We start from the raw sequence: 21288 nt of genomic DNA, 5'->3' as shown, positions 1-21288 counted from the left end.
ATAAAAACAATAATTTTGGTAAAATATTCATTTTAATGCAAGCTATTCTTCCTAACAATGATAATTTTAAGGACTTCCAATTTTCTATATCTTTTTTTATCTGATTCCATAGCTTAAACAAATCTGCATTGTTTGTGGTAATATCAATTCCTAAATATCTTACTTTTTTAGTTATATTATAACCTGATATTTCTTGAGGAAGCAACATCAGCAATTTAAGATATGCAGATGACATGATGCTACTGGCAGAAAATAGCAAAGACTTGGAGCGATTACTAAAGGAATAAAGTGCAAAGGAAAACATACAGCTGAACATTAAAAATACAGAAATATTGATTACAGATTATTAACTTGACAGTAGATGATGAAGACAATGAAATAGTTGAAGATTTTCCATATCTTGGTTCAATAAATCAGGATGGAGAATGAAGTCAAGAAATCAGAAGATGAGAACCTGAGAGGGCTGCTATGAAGGAACTAGACAAGATCCTGAAGTGTAAAGATATATAATTGGATTCTAACATTAGAACTGGCCACGCCGTTGTATTTCCCATTTCTATATGGTTGTGAAAGTTGGACAGTGAGGAAAGCTGTTGGTGTTAAGTGCTTTCAAGTTGGCCTCAACTCATGGCGATGCTGAGGATAAGATATCTCCAAGCCCCCTTCTCCTTCACGGCTCTGCTTAGACCATGTAGGTTCAGGCCTATGACTTCCCTGATTGAGTCTATCCATCTGACATGCAGTCTTCCCTCTCTTTCTTCTACCTTTCCTAGCATTGTTGTCTTTTGTAATGAATCATGCCTTCTCATGATGTGGCAAAAAAAATATGACAGCCTCAGTTTCATCATCTTAGATTTCAGGGAGAATTCAGGTTTGATTTGTTCCAGGACCCATTTCTTTGACATTTGGCCATCCACGGTATCCTCATCATTCTTCTCCAGCACATTTCAGATGAGTTGATTTTCTTATCCACTTTCCTCACCATCCACCTCTCACATATGTACATGGTGAAGGGGGATACAATGGCAGTTGCATATCTTTACACTTTGGATCTTGTGTAATTCTGTCATAGCTGTCCTTTCCATTCATAGTCTTCTTATTTCTTAACTGCAGTCTCTGTTCTGATCAATGTTTAATAATAAAAAAATGAACTCATCTGAAATGTGCTGGAGAAGAGCCTGGGCTTATCCCAGGAGCCAGGTTATTAAACTGAAACTGTCATACTTTGGACATATCATGAGAAGACATGACTCATTAGAAAAGACAATAATACTTGGAAAAGTAAAAGGCAGTAGGAAAAGATGGAAGACCACATGACATTATGAATCACAGCCCTGAATCTGCAAGACCTGAACAGGGCTATTTATGGTAGGGTGACATGGAAGAGGCCTATCATTCATACTGTCTCCATATGTTGAAGTGCAGGGCAGTGAACAAGAACAAAGTAAAGAAGTGATTTTATGTTTTTTTCTTGTAATGTTGTATGTTCGACACTAGAGGGCAGCATGTTATGCTAGCTAATTAAGATGAGCAAATGCAATGGGGTATGCTAACAACCAGTGAAGCTGATTCAAAGACTGTTGAGATGTGTTCTCTAGTGCAATTAGCAATGTACAATACATCACAGTAATCTAATCTGAAAATTCACCAGGTTCAGTATTTATTTATTGCAAAAGATAAGACCGTATGAAAAAGAAAATATTTTATTCTCCATTTTGACAATATCTCATCCTGCTGCTGCTGCTGCTACCAGGCAATAGGATATAATTTTTGAAACTGAACATCTCAAATTTATAAGCATAAAGTAATCTCTCTGTGTTAAAGAGGCTATCAATTGACTATTTTCTTGATGGCTTATATACTACTTCCAGAATCAGACACCCCATCCCTCTGCATATCAGTTGCTTGGCTTCACAGCCAGGAGAGTGCTATTGTACTCATGTCCATAGACATCTGTGTGCCCACTGTGACAACAGAATGCTCAACTAGGCAAAGCTTTGGTCTCTTCCAGCAAAGATCTGAGGCTCTTTTATTATAACCTTCAATACAATATCGTATCTATGGGGGATATGTTCCTGGACACAGGAAATCACGGGTAATAGTGAATACTATTGAAACTAATGGCTTCTGGAGGAAGTTGACCACAGAGTTGTACTGGAGGACTTAGAGATTCCTGGAAGGAATACTTCTCTAGGTATTTCTAGGTCCTCCAGCATGACTCTACGGTAAACTTCCACTGAAAGCATCTCACAGTCTCACACTGGAGGACCTATACAATTCCTAGAGAGAACATATTTTTTCAGATATGAGTAAGTGAAATCGCAGATACCAGTCCTACAGGTATAAGGTTGTACTATATACTTTCTCATAGCAACAGTAATGCACATTCCTTTCTCTTTTTTCCTGACATCTTGACTTTTCATTTTATTCCTCTTAGCAGACTATATTATTATATAAAACGTGTTGTATTTATTACCTTGGTTACATACAAACAGACGTAATTAGAATGCATGTTTTTCAAAGGTTTTAACTGTAGTTTAAACAAGCTGATCTATACACTAAATACTTCTTTCAAAAGTGTGGAATGTACACTTACTAGAGTAGAATACATGCATTCCTCTAATAGCAGATTTAATGGACAAAGGCTGCAGGGTGAGCAGTAGTAGTTCAGGAGCAGAAGACTTGATTACATGACTGATCCTGTAAACATGCAATCCATACTTTATGTTTAACAACATCAAAGACTAATGAAAGGGATAATAGGGTCAGTGTGATACAATCACTGTCATCAGTCTGCAAGTGATCAAGGGCAGTCTCAGTGCCAGAAGGGAACATATCTCTTCAATAAAACAGTACATCTTGAACAGACACATTTGGGTGTGCCTGTGCTGATTGCCAGATATACCAGGTAACACAGGTCCAGCACTTCCTGACTAAGGACAGATGACTGATTCCTTAGTATGCAACAATAATCTAGCTTGAAGTAAAGAAAACGATTAGTTGTTTTCTCCACACAATTAACTTGACTTATGTGATGCTTGTTCTTAAAATGTTACAGCAGCACTGTGGGTTGAATCTGTAGAAAGGTAATTCCTCTACATCTTAAGTGCCAAAGTGTACATGTGGGGAATGAATGTTAAAAAAGTAGTGGGAGTTTAGACAAGACAGCATATGGGAGAGGGGGAGGAAAATCTCCTTCCACCCTCTTATCTTGGTGCACTCCTCCACTTTTACAGTTTCCCCAGTCTGCCTCTATTATTAGAAGTAAACCAAAGTGCCAAAATATTAGTTAAGGTTAGAGAGTGCCATTATGGAGTGACATGGTTCTCTCCCTTTCTTGCAGTGAATCTGTACAGATCTGCACTCTCACTTTATATATGAAAATGTGTTTGGCATAAGTATTTATTTTATTCCTAAATAAATAATTATGTCTATCCACCCTTTTAATGTTTTCACACTACTTGGAGTGACTTTAAAAAAATTCAAACAGTAAAAAAACATATATAATATAAACATACATATTTTATGTAGTGGTTTGAGTGTTGACCAGAACACTGTGAGATCAGGGTTCAAATCCTTGGAAGCCAGGTGACCTTGGGCAAGACACACTCTCGCAGCCTCAGAGAGAGGCAAGGACAATACCCCCCCCCAAACAAATTCTGTCAAGAAAACCCTGTGATAGATTTGTCTTAGGGTAGCCATAAGCCAGAAAGCACACATGTGTTAAATATTAAATGCAGAAGATGATACCAGGAAGATGGCATGAAGCTCCTTTACCACAACTGCTCTGATTTCACCCATATTGGGAAGAACTCTCACTACTACACTGGGAGCATCACCATTATGTAAATCCCAGTTCATATAACTACTATACCCATTATTTGGATGAAGACCTTGGTCCTTCTATCCTCTGAGTCCCTCTAAAAGGGAGGTATCTAGAGCTGTGTTTACATGTGCACCATGTCAGCTACACTTTGTGATCATCACTAGACAACTTGACTCATCACAGGAGGAATGACACAAACAATCTCTAGTGTCTCCACTGCAACTCCCTTCATGCCACTCTACTTGGGTCTTCATGGGTACTGACTGCCACCACTAAGAACATATTGGTGCATTTAGCAGCTACAGTGAGCTCTTGGCATACACTGCGTTTTGCTCCAACCACAATCTGCGGAAAGGCAGTCAGCGGTATCTGTTCTTTCATCATGTCTCCAGTGTTAGTTTTAACTCTCTTTTCCACTAGTGAAACTAAAATAATATTGTTTACTTGTTCTTCCAATGACTTTTTCCTTTTCTGCCCAATCTTCATTTTTTTAAAAAAACTCTACTAATTACATCAAGGTGAAAAACCATGTCTAATCAGCAAGGCAGAATTTTAAAAAACTGATATGAAGGTAGAAGGGGGCAACAATCATAACAATTAAATAATTATTTGGACTGGGATATTATTGCCACACGAGCTGATGCAAGCTTTATCCACCTGTATAAGATATCAATACAGCTTTCTACATCTTCCCCAGACATAGAGGTTGGGAATCTGAAGCTCCACCATCCCCAATTTTATGAGTTGTACCCCTACAGAGACTAGATTCTGTGCATGATCAAGGTGTTTGAACTACAGATGAAGCCACCAGAACAACAGACCTTGGATCTGGTCTTCAAATGGTACTTCCAGTAGCAATACTGATGGTGCTTTTTGCAGGTTACCAGAGAATCCTGGGAATGCAAGCAGCAGGGTTCTAACCTAGCTTTCTCTCTGATTGATGAGAGACATCTTGCCCTAGGCATCTCTCTCCCTGAGTCCAGGAGAAAGGATGGTGACATGGAAAAGGATCCCATCACATGAGACACTGATCCATAGAACCACCTCATTGTCTGTCTGTGAGAACTAGACTTGACATATGTTGGAATATTCAGAGTCAACAACTCCACATTTTAAAAAGTCATTTGATAATAGCTGCACCCATTCAGAAGTCTTTGATATAAGCGAAAAATAACCTAATTGGAATTCTACCTGAGTTCAGCAAATCCAGTTTCACAAAATGGCTTGTTGAAAGCTTTTGCTTTCAGGCAGTATGTGGAAACATTATTCAGAATTGTGGAAACATCATTAAATAGACAAATATGGGGAGTAGAAATTGAAGTACAGGCATGACAAAGTTTCTGACAATGAAACACCTTTTTACATTCTTTTAACGTCCATCCAGACCTCTCTTCACATCCTCTGCCAAGCTGGAAGGTTTTTCCTCCCACTGGTGCTTGGAGAATGGGGAGAGATGGCTAGAGAGCAGCACTGTATCTACAGTAAATAATGCAATAAAACTTTGTTGGAAATTTTTTGCATTCTCTTTCCCCTCCTTAGAGAGATAGGGATTTCCTGCATGCAAACTCCTCTTTCTCTCTCTCATTGAAACTAACCATATGATTTAGGCCACTCCCCTTTGGGACTAACAGACATTTTCTCTCTCAAGATTTTCAACTGAACTGCATGGTCCTCTAGCCACCTCCTCTCTGAACTTTCTTTGGAAAGATCATAGAATCATAGCATCCTAGAGTTGGAAGAGACCACAAGGGCAATCCAGTCCAGCTTCCTGCCATGCAGGAAATCTAAATCAAAGGCGCATTACAAACCGCCCTCAAGTGGCCGTTCTCCCACCGCCGCCATTAGCTGCGGCGGGAAGCCCCAGCGGCCAGACCGCGAGGCTTCTGGCCACAGCGAAAAAGGAGCGCCAAAATGGCGCTCCTTTTTTGCCCCCGGAAGTGGCACCGCGAGGCATGAGGCGCGCACTCGCGGCGTCACTTCCGCCATGCCACGTCTGGACGCACAGCGTCCACGACGTAACAATGGCAGCACCCATGTGGATGGGCGCTTCCATTTAGGCCACGCTCCGCGCCTGTTGAGAACAGGGCCAATTAGGAAGGGGCAACCCTTCCTAAACCTAGCACGCCCCTTCCTAACCCTAGGACGCGCAGAGCGTGTTCTAAATGGCGGTCTGTAACCCGCCAAAGCTTCCCCGGCAGATGGCCATCCAGCCTCTGTTTGAAGACCTCTAAGGAAGGAGACTCCACTACATTCTGAGGGAGTTTGTTCCACTGTCAAACAGCCCTTACTGTCAGAACTTCCTCCTAATATTGAGGTGGAATCTATCCTGCAGTTTGCATCCATTGTTCTGTGTTCTAGTCTCTGGAGCAGCAGAAAACAAGCTTGCTCCCTCCTCAATATGACATCCCTTCAAATATTTAAACAGGGCTATCATATCACCTCTTAACCCTTTTTTCTCCAGGATAAACATCTCAACTTGAACTATAGTCCTCCCTCTGTGCACCTATATTCAAATCAGTGGGACTTGAATATAGGTGAAACTGTTTTTGCTAGGGAGTCCGAAAGGGATCCCTCATGAAAAAGGAGGGGCGACTGTATTCACTAGCTAGATTAGGATATAATAGTAGTGTCATTGGGGGAGTGTGGGGGATGAGGCCCACACTGGGTGACACTCCAGAAGGGGGGCAACACCTAGTCAGGGGCCCCCCATCCTCCCCACTCTGTCTGCAGTGCATGCTGCACTGTCCCTGGGGTGTGCGCTCCTCTCCCAGTGTGTATGAGTAGTTCTTTCCATGGGCATGAGCACCTCTCTGTCCATGCATGTGTGCATGCCGCTCTATTCCCACATGTGCTCTGTCTCCCAAGCACCGTCCCATCCTTTACCTCATTAGGAAAAGGATAGGCCAGCTCAGAGAGAGGGAGTGTGTACTTTCCCCAGAAGCCGCACCCCAAAATCCAACCAGAAGCCTCACCCCCCAGAAGTCCCGCTCCCCACATTGGATGATACCCGGTGTGGGAAGGCCACTGGGATATAACCTTTATGTATATTTAAAGCTATTAGTAAACTTTTGTTTAAACTACAAGCCATCCATTTCTTGGTTTTAGAGTCAGTCTCAGTTCTTAGAGAAGCATAGTTAAACAAGAGCTCTTTCTTTGATTTCTCTAAAAAGAAAAATATTTCATGTATTAAACAGAAAGCATTCTATATAACCTAGGGGACCTACATACTGGCACAGAAAAGATTTCCTTTCCTCAGAGAATTGCTCAAAACTAGATTCCATACAAATTAAGAACTAAAATTTTATCATATGTGCAAACTTGGGAGTAAATCCCATTGGGGATGAGGTATGAATGAATACAGGTACCCTGTTTGATTTTAACAGTTATCAGCTTTGTCAGAAATTACATAGCACTCACCACTGTGTTTGGTGAAGGGGCCACTCCTTGCATGTGATATGTTATCCTGGACTTCGGGATCTTTGAATAAGGTTCACAGCATAATATAGCAGGACAACAAATAAATAGAATTTCAGGTGAAGACTGTTTTTAAGGAGATATAAGAAAGATGTCCTGCGTATACCAATTCTAATAGTTGCCAACAGTTTAAGCATTGTTCAGAGTTACACTCCCCATGCATATATATTTGAAAACCAAATTAGCTAAGTCAAATCAGGATTTTATTGTGAATGTTTATGAAGGTTGAAAAGAAGACTGGCAGAATATGAGAACTTGTACTCTTGAACAGGAGCAGTCTGGTTGTTTTTATTGGAGCCAGCACAGCTCAATTATCTGAGCCTGCTTGTAGAGCATCTGCTCATCTGCCTGCCTGTATAGCCTTTCAGATGCTCTGTGATGGGAATGGCTATATACAAGCTATCAAGCAAAACCAAGCTTGGGGTGAAGAAGAAGCAAATAGCAGGTAGGTGACAACTTAACAAAATGAAAGCTTGAGGTTCCTAAAGGAATGACAGGAGTGCCTGTGACTGAAAGTAGTTAATCCTATTTCTCTTGGATTTTAGATTTAGAATAAAGCATATTTGCCATGGTAGAGAATTGAGATGGTTAGTCATATTTTGTTATACGTATTTAATTTTTTTAAATTTAAAGGTTAAAATACTATTTTTATGCATTCTTATCTATTTTTGAAATGTACGCCCAGATTCAAAGCATATCGGTTCGGAGACTGACTTTTAGCATCATCTGGATTGCTGAGAAAACCTTTTCCTTTATCTGAGCAGACTGTTTTATAAATCTCTGTCAGTATCTTTGATAATTTTTTATCATACAAATAAGCATGTTTCAGGAATGGTCAGAAGGAGTAGAACCACATATAAAGTATAGACGAAATATGGTTTCCAAATGGGAATTGGGATAGGAGAATATCTGTTTCACTAACACTGTGTTTTTCCATATTAGAGTCTAATTAACTATTACAAAGAGCTTATTTATAAACAAGGACAGTGCAGGGAATTTCCACTGAGATGGCCTCATGGAGAAAAGGGTTAAAATCCCACTGCTGATTTTGACCATTCTGCTGTTGCTTTTTAAGATGAAAAACAAACCTATCAGTGCTGTTGCTGCTGTGTGCCTTCAATTCATTTCCCACTTATTGTGACCCTATGGGGTTTTCATGAGGTTTTCTTGGCAAATTTCTTGGGGGGGGGGGGAGGTTGCCATTGTCATCCTCTGAGACTGAGAGTATGACTTGCCAAAGGTCACCTAGTGGGTTTACATGACCGAACAAGGATTCAACCTGGTCTCCAGAGTCATAGGCCAGCTCTCAAACCACTATACCATTCTGCTCTCAAAACCCAACTATGCACATCATCAAATTATGCATTTTTTAAAAGAAATAAATCTTTCCTCTTTTACCCCACTTCAGAAGAAGCATGTGATGTGATTGATTGGTGCTATATTTTCCAGCCTATTAGAGATGCATATGTGGCAAATCTGTACCTCAGTTTTCTATAGCTGACAGGAATTGCTGTGAAAATAAAATTTTGAATGCTATCATTCCTGACAAGAACTCAGTGAGAAATACTATTGAAATTTATGTTGCAAAGCTATTAGGTCATGAAAGTAAAGCTACTGTGGTTCCTCCCTTTGCCACTTATTTCTTAGGGAGAAATTAGGGGCCTGCTACATATGTGACTTCAGAAATTCTCATTAATTAATGCGGAAGACATATATTGTTTGAGAAAAAACATGTTTCCTAATACAATTAGCTATCTAATCTTGGAATACTATTTAACCAAAACACAGTTCTCTAATTTGACTTATTAAAATATGTGAGCTCAATGGTAAAAATCAATGGTTGCAAAATAAATGAGATGCCCAAAAACAGTTACTCAGTAATCTATACTGCAGTATTTATGAAGACAGCAATCTAGGCCTGTTCTGACTCAGGCTTGCCAAGGCAACAATAGATACCTAAAAAAAAATTCTGCATTAGTTGCAGTCGAAAAGAGAGTGTCGTAGCAAGAATGGGTTTTTTTTTTCTGCTCATAAAATTGGCAGGATTATGGGTGTCTGCATATGAATTTGGCCCCTTTCTCATGTGTTAAAGAAATACAGCAGAATCTCCAACATTTCACAGATGAAAACTGGGATACATATGATCAAAGAGCATCGGAGTGTAAACAAGTGTGGTAAAAGTTATTAAGGAGATAGAATACATAATTTAGAGAGGCTGCTGCAGTTTGCTTTTGCCTGAGTCTACGAAGAAGGGCAAGATTACACCCCTCCAGCTCATGGTTCTTTGGACCCAAGGGCATGTCTTTGACTTACAGGAATTTTCACAGACCATCCTGGGGTTTTAGTTTTATTGTGGCTTAGTCTGTAGCAGGAGTAGAAATCATGTGCCCTTCCAGGTGTTGTTGGACTACAATTCCCTGCATTCCTCAACATTAGCTAGGCCTGCTGCGACTTGCAATCCAGCAACACCTGGAGGTGATTCCTAGCTCTCGTATATAATTTTCTTGGTATAATTTTAATTTTAAAAGAGCCCATTTCCCTTGAACCCTGTAAATTTAATACAAACCTGTGTGATAACTTTCTCCTGTCATTTATTAAAACTATAATAGTTTTTGGCTTGACTTGAGGCTTATTTTTCATTTAGCTCAAAACACTAACGTGTTTCTCAGAGAACAGTATTTCTCCTCGGACAGCTGACAAAGCCCTGTGGGTTGTTGGGAAGTCTGCATGGATTCTAAATTAGAGCATCATTGTGGAAACTCCTTCCACAGAGAACACTGTTCAAGATTATATTAAGAATTTAAGTGGTCATTTTTAGTGAAACAAAAAGAAGCCAGGGTTTCAGTTTAAAAGAAGCTGCAACTTCAATTAGGCCTCAGCTGTCCAACCTGTTTTCAGCAGCTCTGTTATTTTTAAAAATAATCTGTTGAGGAGCCTATTATTATTATTATTATTATTATTATTATTATTATTATTATTATTAACCTTTATTTATGAAGCACTGTAAGTTTACACAGCGCTGTACATGCAATCTTTTTAGTTAGCCTAGGTAGGAGGGAAACAGATTTTAACATTCAGCATTTTAAATAAGATTCTAGACATTAACAATCCTATATTCTTGAACATTGGATGTCATTTTCGGAGGAAGATGGGATACAAGTACAATAAATAAGTTTTTGTGACCCTGACTTAAATATATCTCCATTGTACCTAAAGAGTGGGCATTTTATTCTTGACTTTCAGGTCCAGACTGTATGTGGCAGACCCAAACTTCTGAATGCAACTTTGCTTGACTCACATGTGTTGGGGTGAGGTAAAATCTGATTTAAAGGGTCAAAGAGAGGCCAGGCAACTTCTCACTACAAGAGAGTTTGTTCTAATATGGCTCAGCTTGAGACATATGACCTGTCTAAGACAAGAATGTCTGGATGGCTAGCCTGTGTTTAGTAGCATAATGGACAGAAAGGTATTCAACAGCTCTTTGCCCATGAGTCCTTTGTTGTTGTCATTTCCCACTTATGGCAACCCTAACATGGAGTTTTCCTCCCAAGCTTTTGTTCAGAAAGGGTTTGCCATTTCTGCCAAGACTGAGGGCTAGTCTACACATTAGTGTATTATATAATTGCTGTGGATTTTCACACATTCACATTGATGCTTAACTGTCTTCACTTTCCTGTGCAAATTCACATCTATTTGCCCTCCTGTTGCCAAAATGTACAACCATGCAAAGTCGACAGATAGCCACACGATTGATAATGTACCTTGCAGATACTCCATTACAAACTGTGATTCCTTTTCCTGTGAGCGTGAGTTTTTCACACACACTCGCAAAAAACCTGAATTCCTCTGGATTGCATGTGGAGAGATTACATTCTGTTCAAATAGAATGAGGAATATTTTAATCCTGTAGACAATCCCTGAGTGAGAAAGTGAATTGCCCAAGGTCATTCACCCAATAGATTTCCATGACAGATCAGAGATTGCTAGTAGCAATAGACTAGCTTTAGACTAGCAAGTATGCAGTTAATTATAACGTGTTTGTGAATCACAGTGAAATTTAGTTATATACATGCATTTAACAATGTGCTTATTTTCTTATATATTACTGCACACCTCCTAACTATTAGTGAGTATAGAGTCACCCAATTTTAAGGCTTGAATATTGCTGCATCATCCCACTGAAAAAAACTGCCTCTGACGTTGCATTTGTTCTAAGCAGTGCCAGATTTAATGTGGACTCCTAGGAAATGCTTTTATTAATTAAGTTAAATTCCCATGACTACTGAGTTTGCTAAATGAGTTGCTATTTGAAAGCTGCACACTTTTTAACAAAGCTTATTTGCATGTTAATTAAGATAGCTTTACTAAATTTGATCTGCTAAACAGCTTAGAGCTAAGACCTTGCAAGCAGGTCTCAGAAGGTATTATCTGACTGCTGGGGTTTAGCCAAGTTTCTTAATTAACCCTGAATTAACTCCTTCATTTGTAAAATAAGCACTGTTACTAGCCCTAAATTGACAAAAAAAATGAGAGGACTAGAGATAAGGACATTGAAAGGGAAAAGCAAGCTATTTAGATCTCTTCCTTTGACTATCCCCTTCAAAGTCCTCTTTATCAGTCCTTTCACATTTTAACCTGAAAACCAATAGAAAAAAAGACAATCTATAATGTATAGCACAGCTCAGGAAGGTTACCATCAGCTGCAAGAGAACAAGCCACCAGATTACTAAGCAAGCTAAGAAGAAAAACTCTATTTTAGAAAACAGAAATTATTGCAGTAGTGCAGTTGGGTAATTTTAAATGCTAGGTTTCTTTGGAATGGGAGGACCTTCTTTAGAATGACAGAATCATAGAATTGTCAAATTGGAAGGTACCTCAAGGATCATCTAGTCCAGCTCTTGCTAATGCAGGAAATTCACAGCTAAAACTTGCCTGACAGATGGCCACGCAACCTGTGTTTAATACTACCAATGAAGGAGAGTCCCCCACAATCCAAGGCAGTCTGTCCTACTGTCAAAAAAACTCTTGAACTCAGGAAATTTAGGTGACAATGTGCATTACTTTACCAGCTTCAAAAATGGCAAAAGTCAATTCTACTACATTCTGTGGCCCTTCTGCTCACTCTGATAAGTGGAGTCACGGATGTTTGCGCCAAGGTTTGGTTTTGCTACTCCATGCTTCGATTCTATGCTACTATTCTAGTCTAACTTGATTTGTTTTAGTGGAAAGGTGGCCTAGACATTTGATAAGTATGTTGTTGTTGTGTGTCTTCAAATTGTTTCTGGTTTATGGTGACCCTAAGGTGTACCTATCACAAGGTTTTATTAACCAGATTTGTCTGAGAGGGGTTTGCCTTTGCTTCCCTCTGAGACTGAGAGAGTATGACTTGCCTAAGGTTACCCAGCTGGTTTCCATGGCTGAGCAAGGTTTTCAGCCCTGGTCTCAGGTGCCACAATCCAATGTTCAAACCACTACACTGCATTTGCTGTCTTTGATAAATATAGTTGGCTATAACAAAGAAGAAGCCCACTGGACACAAAGCCATAAGAGAGTCCAGTACCTGCAACACAATGGAAAGCCCCAACTCAGCAAATGACTCTTATTAAGTATAGGACCAGAGTGAAGTCCTTCTATACCTTCAGGGCCAGCTCACTCTTTCAGGCTTTGTGCCCTTCTGGAGGAGTGGAAGACCCTAATGCAGCTAGTCTCTAGCTTGAAGCTTAAAAGTCCTCCTCTTCCCCCTTTTTGGCAACTCCCTTGAAGATCATTGCCTGCAATGGCATCACTAAGGGGTGCAGAGGGTTTGGACTATATCAGATGGCACCCTAAGAGGGAGTGACACTACCACTTGTCAAATATCTGTATTTTGGCAAAAATAGGCTGTGGCATTCACCTGTCTCTCTTTAAAATGCTGAAGAAATGGTGTGAGTGAGGTGAGGCTCAGTGGAAGGAGAAATAAGTTAAAATATCACATTTTACCAAATTTTAACTTTAACCACAAGAAACTATGTATATGTAAACACATTTATGTCACAACTGTTACCATTACATTCAATGATATATGGGAATTACAATTTAGGAGTAAATGAGTTCAAAAAATGTTATTAAGGATTCTGTATGGGTGGGGTATGGGAGGAAGTCAGTGGAGGGGATGACACCATGAGTTATCGCACCAAGTGACTTCAACCTTAATGACGCCACTGTTTACCTGCATTACTAAATCAACCTGGAGGGGTGTGTTCATAGTGTAAAAGAGTCAGTTCCCCAGGTGGGAGTACAGGCACTAAGGGCACTGACTTCTGAGGATTTTAATCCAGAACATTTATGTAATCAAGATGCTAGGGTGCTGGGCCTCTGAATTCAATGCTGCAAATGTAACACATCTGAATGGTCCTCATCACCTCGGTTGGCATCAGAAACCAGGCTGATGTTTAGGCAGGGGATCCTGACATTTGTATGCATTGAAAGCAACATAAGCATTATACGAACTGCTTTGTGTCTTTTACATTTCAGATTGCAAATACACGTGTCACTCTTACTGTCAAGACCTGGTGCACCTGGACTGTCAACAGAATGGAAAACTGATGGAATACAGCTCTAGATATGACAATGCAGCTGAGACGGTAATACGTTTGTTTGTTTGTTTGTTTGTTTGCACAAATGGTACTCTTTCCAGTTGCCAGTCATATAATAAAGAGCATCTGTCTTCGGCTTAAACAGTCTTTCTGTTGCTGAATCAGTGGCATTTACAGTGTACAGGTTGTGTTCTTAAGTCAATTTGTGTCCATCTAACCATTAATGAACTGCAACCCCCAGCATAATTTACTAATGTTTAATGTTGGCTAGATGGGAGTTGTAGTTCAATGACATCTGTAGGGGTACACTTCCCACTGAACTTTGCCTCACTCACACCATCTCTTCAGTGTTTTAAAGGAGAATGTTACAGCCCATTTCTGCCAAAAGTAGATGTTTGGGAAATACTCTTCCTTGGGGTGTCACCTTCTGCGTCAGGTACCCCTCTCACCCCATGTGATGCTCCAGTCCAACTAAAGAAACTTATCTAAGATAGAGAAAAATAACTAACTTTCCCAGCTCAGTTGTTAACACTTTTACAAGCATTTATTTTTACACACAGAAACTGTAGCCTAACCAAACGAGATTTTTTTTATAGTCACGATTCTGCTATTTTCCATCATCCCCCAAATAATCATTATACTAATACTACTAACAATCACCAAATATTTTGGAGTGGGAGGATTATGATAGAAAATAGAGAACAACAGAGCAATCTTAATTATGTTTATCTGCTGAGAAACAACCTCTATATAGCTTAATGGGACTTAAAATCCTAAACCTAACCTACCTCAGTCATGATTTCAAAGTTTTCTTGGTGTGAGGAAACAGGAAGAGGAATAATGTAGCCAAAAGAAACAATTTAGACAATATAGCCAAAATAAATTTGGCTAAAAGGTGAAAGAGGATGAGAAAGAAAAAAAAGAGTGTGTGGGAAGCAGTTGTGTTACTAACTATGGTGTTACCCGGTATGAGAAGAGCATGCCTGTGCCCCTCCTGTTCCCCTGTCCCAGGCTTTCTCCCCTGGAAGGAAGCCCAGACACTGCGTTTGCCCTTCCTGCACTGAAGTGGGAAGAGGGCCCAACTGGATGTCACTCCTTTTCAGGGTGTTGCCTGGTGCAGTCTGTACCCACCGCACTCCTCCCCTGTGATGCCTCTGGTGGAAAGGAAAGAGAATACAACTGTACCCAGCAGAATTGGAAGTGGGAGAAACAGAAAGAGGATGAAAGAAGGAAGAAAAATAGAGAGAGAAAAAAGAGAAGACAAGTGCAGCTAAAATAAGCTGGAATGTGGGAGAAAGAGTATGAGAGGGGGAAAGGAAAGAGATGTTTAATCAGGAGTTGCTGGTATGGGGAGAAAGAAGATGAGTGAGAACAGTTAAAGCAAAAATAAAAAGGGAAAGGAATCAACTGCCTAAGGAAAGCTGAAGAATGGAGACATTTGTATGTTACTGTTTCCTAACAATGGGGCAGCCTTACACCAAAAAAGAAAATTTCATTGTGGTTTCAACTGCTAAGGGCAGGGTGAGGAACATGAGGACAGAACTAGGGAAGTTAACAATAAGAAAAGCCATGAAAGAGCATATTCCTGACACTCATTGCTGGCTCCTGGTCTGCACGATGTAATTGGAGACAGTTTACAAGAGGGAGGAGAGGAAATGGCAGGTAGGCAGATCCTGATGCTCTAAAGACAGCCTGCAGCTGGAGGTGCTAGCAAATAGCACACAGTGTAAAATATATTTATATGTTGAAGGCAGTGCACTCACCTTGGGTTTCTTCCTCCTGTCTGGTGACCTGAAGGAAAGGACCTACACAAACATAAGCTTTCTCATAGTTGTTTGCAATTGAATAACTTGTGTAAAAATCCTTGTCTTGATTTATTATTGGTCAGACAGTTTACATAAGTATATGCCATGTGGGACACTTGCATGTTTTAAACACATGCTTACCAGTTTGGCTATGAAGTGAGGGTTTCTTCTGTCACTAAATAGAAAGTAGTGGAGACTGTCATAATACATGCCAACTTCCTTGTCTTGGTTCCCAAACTGCCTTTTTATCTGACCTTCCTGTGTTCCAGTACTCCAACAGCTGCCAAATTGATTATAAATTCAGATTATATTTATATTCTGAACTTCCCACTGCCACCAGTCAAAAGTCTTATTTATAAAATGAGTGGGTATTCCCTCCACTGAAATGGTAAGGAGTGTTAACTGTGCACAATGCACAAATGCTGCATTTCATGTGGTTTTGGCCTAATTCCATAGAATGAAAGCATCTCTCTCTTCAAGCCTGGACACTGCATGTGTGGACTCAATAGAACCATTAACAACTGTAAAGAAACTTGCTGGACCTGAGACTTAGCCCAGCTGGGTGCTGTAATACAGCATACCATATAACAATTGTTTCTTTTTAAAACTTGTAAAGCTGGCTACAAAAGAATTACTAACACATTATTTCTACAGTTTCTTACAAATGACTTTTTATTATATATTCTGTGGCATAAAATGGCAATTAAAATTAGTTGTTTCAATTGATAATTGAAACTGAAGAATAGTAGTGGTTATGCAGATGATACCATACTGTTAGTAGAATATAACAAAGACTTGGAACAATTACTAATCAAAGTCAAAGAAGGAAGTGCTAAGGCAGGCTTACTGTTGAACATTAAGAAAGCAAAAAAGAATGATCATGGAGGAGTTACATAAATTCAAAGTAGACAATGAAGAAATTGAAATAGTTAAAGATTGCCCATACCTTGGATCAATCATTAATCAGAAAGGAGATTGTAGTCAAGAAATCAGAAAACTAGGACTGGGAAGAGCTGCTATTTGTATACTGGGAGAAACAACACAGGAAAGCAACTGGAAATTGGTTTGGTAGATTTTATATTAAGACTTTAAAAGCCTCCCAGGATAAGAATAAGTGTTTTTACTTCTCATACTGGTATTGTTATGTGCCCTTTGATTTACTGTAATATTATTATCATAGGGTTTTCTTTACAGGTTTTATTGAAATACATGGCCATTGCTTTCCTCAGAGAGTGTGACTGGGCATTGATAGGGGAAGCGTGTCCCTGTTGGTGCTCTTGGACATCTCAGCGGCTTTCGATACCATAGACCATGGTATCCTTCTGGGACGCCTGGCGGAGGTGGGAATTAGGGGCACTGCGCTTCAGTGGTTCCGTTCCTACCTCTCTGGGAGGTCCCAGATGGTGCAGCTGGGGGACGTGTGCTCCAGTGAGCGGGCCCTTAAAACTGGGGTCCCTCAGGGAGCCATTCTGTCCCCCATGCTATTTAACATTTACATGAAACCGCTGGGAGAGATCATCCGGAGACATGGGGCGCGGGGTTATCAGTACGCTGATGACACCCAAATTATCTTCTCTATGTCTCCGACTGATGCAGTGACCGGGGATGGCGTCTCTTCCCTTGCGGCCTGTCTGGAGTCAGTAATGGGCTGGATGAGGGAAAACCGACTCAAACTTAATCCAGAGAAGACGGAGGTACTGGTGATAGGTTCCCCTGGTCCAGGAATGACGGTGGTTCCACCTGTCCTGAATGGGGTCACGCTCCCCGTGAAGGACTCCGTGCGCAGTCTGGGGGTGCTCCTTGACTCTTCCCTTCACCTGACTGCTCAGGTGAATGCGACAGTCAAGAGCACCTGTTATCAGCTTCGGCTGATTCGCCAGCTGCGCCCATACCTGGCCCAGAGGGACCTTGAAACTGTTGTACATGCTCTGGTAACTTCGAGACTGGATTTCTGTAATGTACTCTACATGGGGCAACCCTTATATCTAACTCGGAAGCTGCAACTGGTGCAGAACATGGCAGCACGGCTGGTCACTGGTGTCCCCAGGACCAGCCATATAACACCCGTGCTTAAAGACCTCCATTGGCTGCCCATTCGCTTCCGAGCACAATATAAGGCGTTGGTTATTACCTATAAAGCCCTAAATGGCTTGGGCCCAGGATTCCTGAAGGACCGCCTCTCCCCGTACATTCCGCCTCGCACCCTCAGAACATCCGGGCAGCAACTCCTGAAGGTGCCTGGGGCTAGGCTGGCTGTCACGGCCAGAAGATCTTTTTCCACAGCTGCCCCAGCCCTCTGGAACACGCTGCCCACGGAGCTCCGCTCATCCACCACCCTGGCCCAATTTAGGAAGGGCTTAAAAACCTTCCTATTTAATCAGGCATTCCCCGACTAAGACATCCTGTGGGCCTCCCTCCTCTCTCGTGGCCGTGAGGTTGGGCTAAGGGGGTTTTTATTGTTTTTATGGATGTGTATTATTGTATCTGCTTTTATATTGTATACTTTGTTTGCGCTTCGGCGCACTTTGTTAGCCGCCCTGATCATTCGGAAGGGCGGGGTATAAATAAAAATTTTATTTATTATTATATTATTGCCCAAGGTTTCCATGGTTAAAGCAGGGATTCAAACCTTGGTCTCCTGGAGTTCTAGTCCAACACTTGAACCACTACACCACTCTAGCACTCACCATACACACACACACACACACACACACACACACACACACACACAGAGAGGGACTTTTTATAACATTGTTTCTTTTTGTTTAAATTAAAATGTTGATTTGATTTCAGTTGCACTGAACAAATCGTGGTGAATCAAAGTCAAGTGTTTATATTTTTGAACATTATGCAATATATAAAGTTAAGCATGCAAATATTTGTACTTGAAACACTCAAGTAACAATTGTTTTAGCTGATGGGTGGCTTTTCTTTAAACCTTAGTTTACCCCAATTCCTACAAACACAAATACAGGGCTTACCTTTCTACAAACATCTTTTTGTGCATGCTATATTAGCATGTTGGGCATCTGTATGTGATGTCTCTTGACGGGCAGGGGAAGACGTCTTGGAGGTGTATTCTGCTGAATACGGAGCCTCCAGACCGCCCGCCCCGGGGGCGTGGCTCAGGAGATGGGGCTTCCACATGGGGGGCAGTGAAGACGCCTCACCTGGGGCCGTTTCTGACCCACAGTTTCCAAACTGCCACCTCGGAGGACGCTGCAAAGAGAGAGGCAGCTTCCTCACGGGCGGCCAAAAACGGGGCTTTTTTTTTCCTTTGCCGGCTGGCGGATGCGCAGCTGCGCAGCTGCAGCGCTAAGCAGCGGCGGCAGAAAGCCTATGGGCACATTTAAAGTGCCCAAGCCCCTTTAAAACTTTTTTCCCCGCTCTGCCCAAGAACAATAGTGGTCTCCTGCCAGCTGGTGATCAGCTGGTGTTGGCATCCTTGCCCGCTTGCACTTTGCCAGTGTCACCAGCATCATGGATGTTGGTTCCCGCACTCTTGCTGAATCTGCAATGCACAGCCACAGCTGTCTCCGCTGCCACCGCTGTCCCCCTGCCATCCCCCATCACCTCCCTTGTATATATGTAAATATTTACAGTTTTAGCGGTTTTTATTGTTAGGTGAAAATGGCACAGGAATGTGTGTAGGGGCTCACTTTAAAGTCCAAACTTTCCAAGCAGCGCATGCGTACATGTTGCTCTAGGGTTAGGGTTAGGGTTAGGGTTAGGGTTAGGGTTAGGGTTACGAGCATTAAAATAGAGTGCAGCTGTGCTGCAGCTTCCACATCTGCATGGCATCTGACACTCTAATTAGAGCCTCGGTGCAAACTGCGCATGTTCCAGGACCCCGACTCATTATGCGACGCAGCTGACTCGGAGCTTTTAAATGGGCAACTTAAATTAGCGGCGTAGCAATTCTGACGTACCGGTGCAGCAGCTTACAGACGGAGCTGCGCAGCTGCGCATCAAACGGAAAAGAAGCGGAGAAAAGCAGCACCTTTTTAATGCCGCCTCTTCCCGCTTGGGGAGTGCGGGGGGCGTGTTCATGGCGGCATTCAGGTAAGGCCCGTCTGAAGGCTCTACCTTCATGACGTCATGAATACACCCCTTTTTGCCCGTCTGTATCCCGCCTCTGTCTCCTAAACAGCTATATGTATCTATCTCTTAAACAATACCAATTGTGTGCATAGATGTAAAGTATATGTATAAGTGTACTGAATAACCATTCATCTACTAATTTAATAAAATCAAATCAAACAGACTCAAGCAGAAACTGTCTTATATCCCCTTTATAGTCCTGAATGGGTCCCTCACCAATATCTACAGTTGGATCTCTTTTATCTAATTTAAAATTGACAGTTAAAAACAAGAGAATTTTAATTTGAAATGGCATTCCTTATATAAATGAATAAATAGTTCATTTTGAAGAAAGGGTATGAACTGTGTAAAATCAAACATGTTGCTAAGCTCTGAGGTCATTGTTTGGATATTGTGTTTGCTTATCTAGCAGCTGTTGAAATGCATTGGGAAAAAGTTTGTAAATGTTTATTGACCCTTTGTAACAGGTGTCAGACATTAGTTCCATGCTAGATGAACAGAAAGCAAGTGGAGAGACATAGGATGCCTTTTTTTTTTTGAAAAAAGATTTCTCTGCTTGAGATATTAAAGTTTTCTTGTACTAGAGATATTAAGGTTTTCTTGCACTAGAGTCATAGAATCATGCAGTTGGAAGAGACCACAAGGGCCATCCAGGCTAACCCCCTGACATTCAGGAAGACACAATCGAAGTAACCTCGACAGATGGTCATCCAGCCTCTGTTTAAAAACCTGCAAAGAAGGAGACTCCCTCACTCTCTAATGCAGTGTATTCCACTGTCAAACAACTCTTCCTGTCAGGACGTTCTTCCTAATGTTGAGGTGGAATCTCTTTTCCTGTACAGTAGGTTGAATTCATTGCTCTGGGTTCTATTTCCTGGAGCTGCAAAAAACAAACTTGCTTCTACCTCTGTATGACATTCTTTCAAATATTTGAACATGGGTATCATATTACCTCTTAACCTTGTCTTCTCTGGGCTAAACATACTCAGCTCCCTAAGTCGCTCCTCATAGGCCATGGTTTCCAGACCTTTCGCCATTTTGGTCACCCTCCTCTAGACATGCTCCAGCTTGTCAACATCCTTTTTGAACTGTGGTGCCCAGAACTAGACATGGTATTCTCGGTGAGGCCTGACCAAAGCAGAATAGATCTAGTCACTATACTTCCATTGATGCAGCCTAGATTCACATTCGCTTTTTTAGCTGCTGCAGCATACTGTTGACTCATGTTCAACTTGTGGTCTAGGACTTCTAGAACAGACCCCTTTCCCTTGTACTCTTGTCAAGTCAGGTAGGAACTGAGGGAAAGCTTGGTATACCTGGGTTCCCTCAGATGCCAGTGATAGCTGCAGCTGATGATTCACTGGATATTCCCCTAATATTTTTCTAGGCTGCATAACTTCAAAACTCCATAACACATTCCAACTTGTTAAGTCTCTTTCTACTTTATCTCAATCTTTTGCATTCTAGAACCTTTGAGACCCTGAGACTGGCATTTTTCCTTTTAAGC

General features: G+C 41.2%; 1 protein-coding gene across 1 annotated transcript in view; it reads left to right on the top strand.

The window, feature by feature from the left end:
* LOC149312213 (ras association domain-containing protein 3-like) overlaps window positions 1-21288 on the top strand; it is an 86405-nt gene that overhangs the window by 16671 nt on the left and 48446 nt on the right. The window contains exon 2 of the mRNA XM_089524197.1: window positions 13814-13923. Coding sequence (XP_089380323.1) covers window positions 13814-13923 — 110 coding nt within the window. The remainder of the gene's footprint in view (window positions 1-13813; window positions 13924-21288) is intronic.

This window comes from Sceloporus occidentalis, unplaced genomic scaffold (assembly GCF_023333645.1).
Source record: "Sceloporus occidentalis isolate IW3139 unplaced genomic scaffold, rSceOcc1.0.p SCAF_5, whole genome shotgun sequence".
In the NCBI taxonomy this organism is placed as follows: domain Eukaryota; kingdom Metazoa; phylum Chordata; class Lepidosauria; order Squamata; family Phrynosomatidae; genus Sceloporus; species Sceloporus occidentalis.
Note: the sequence above shows the minus strand (reverse complement) of the source record. Positions and strands in the feature narration are given on the sequence as shown.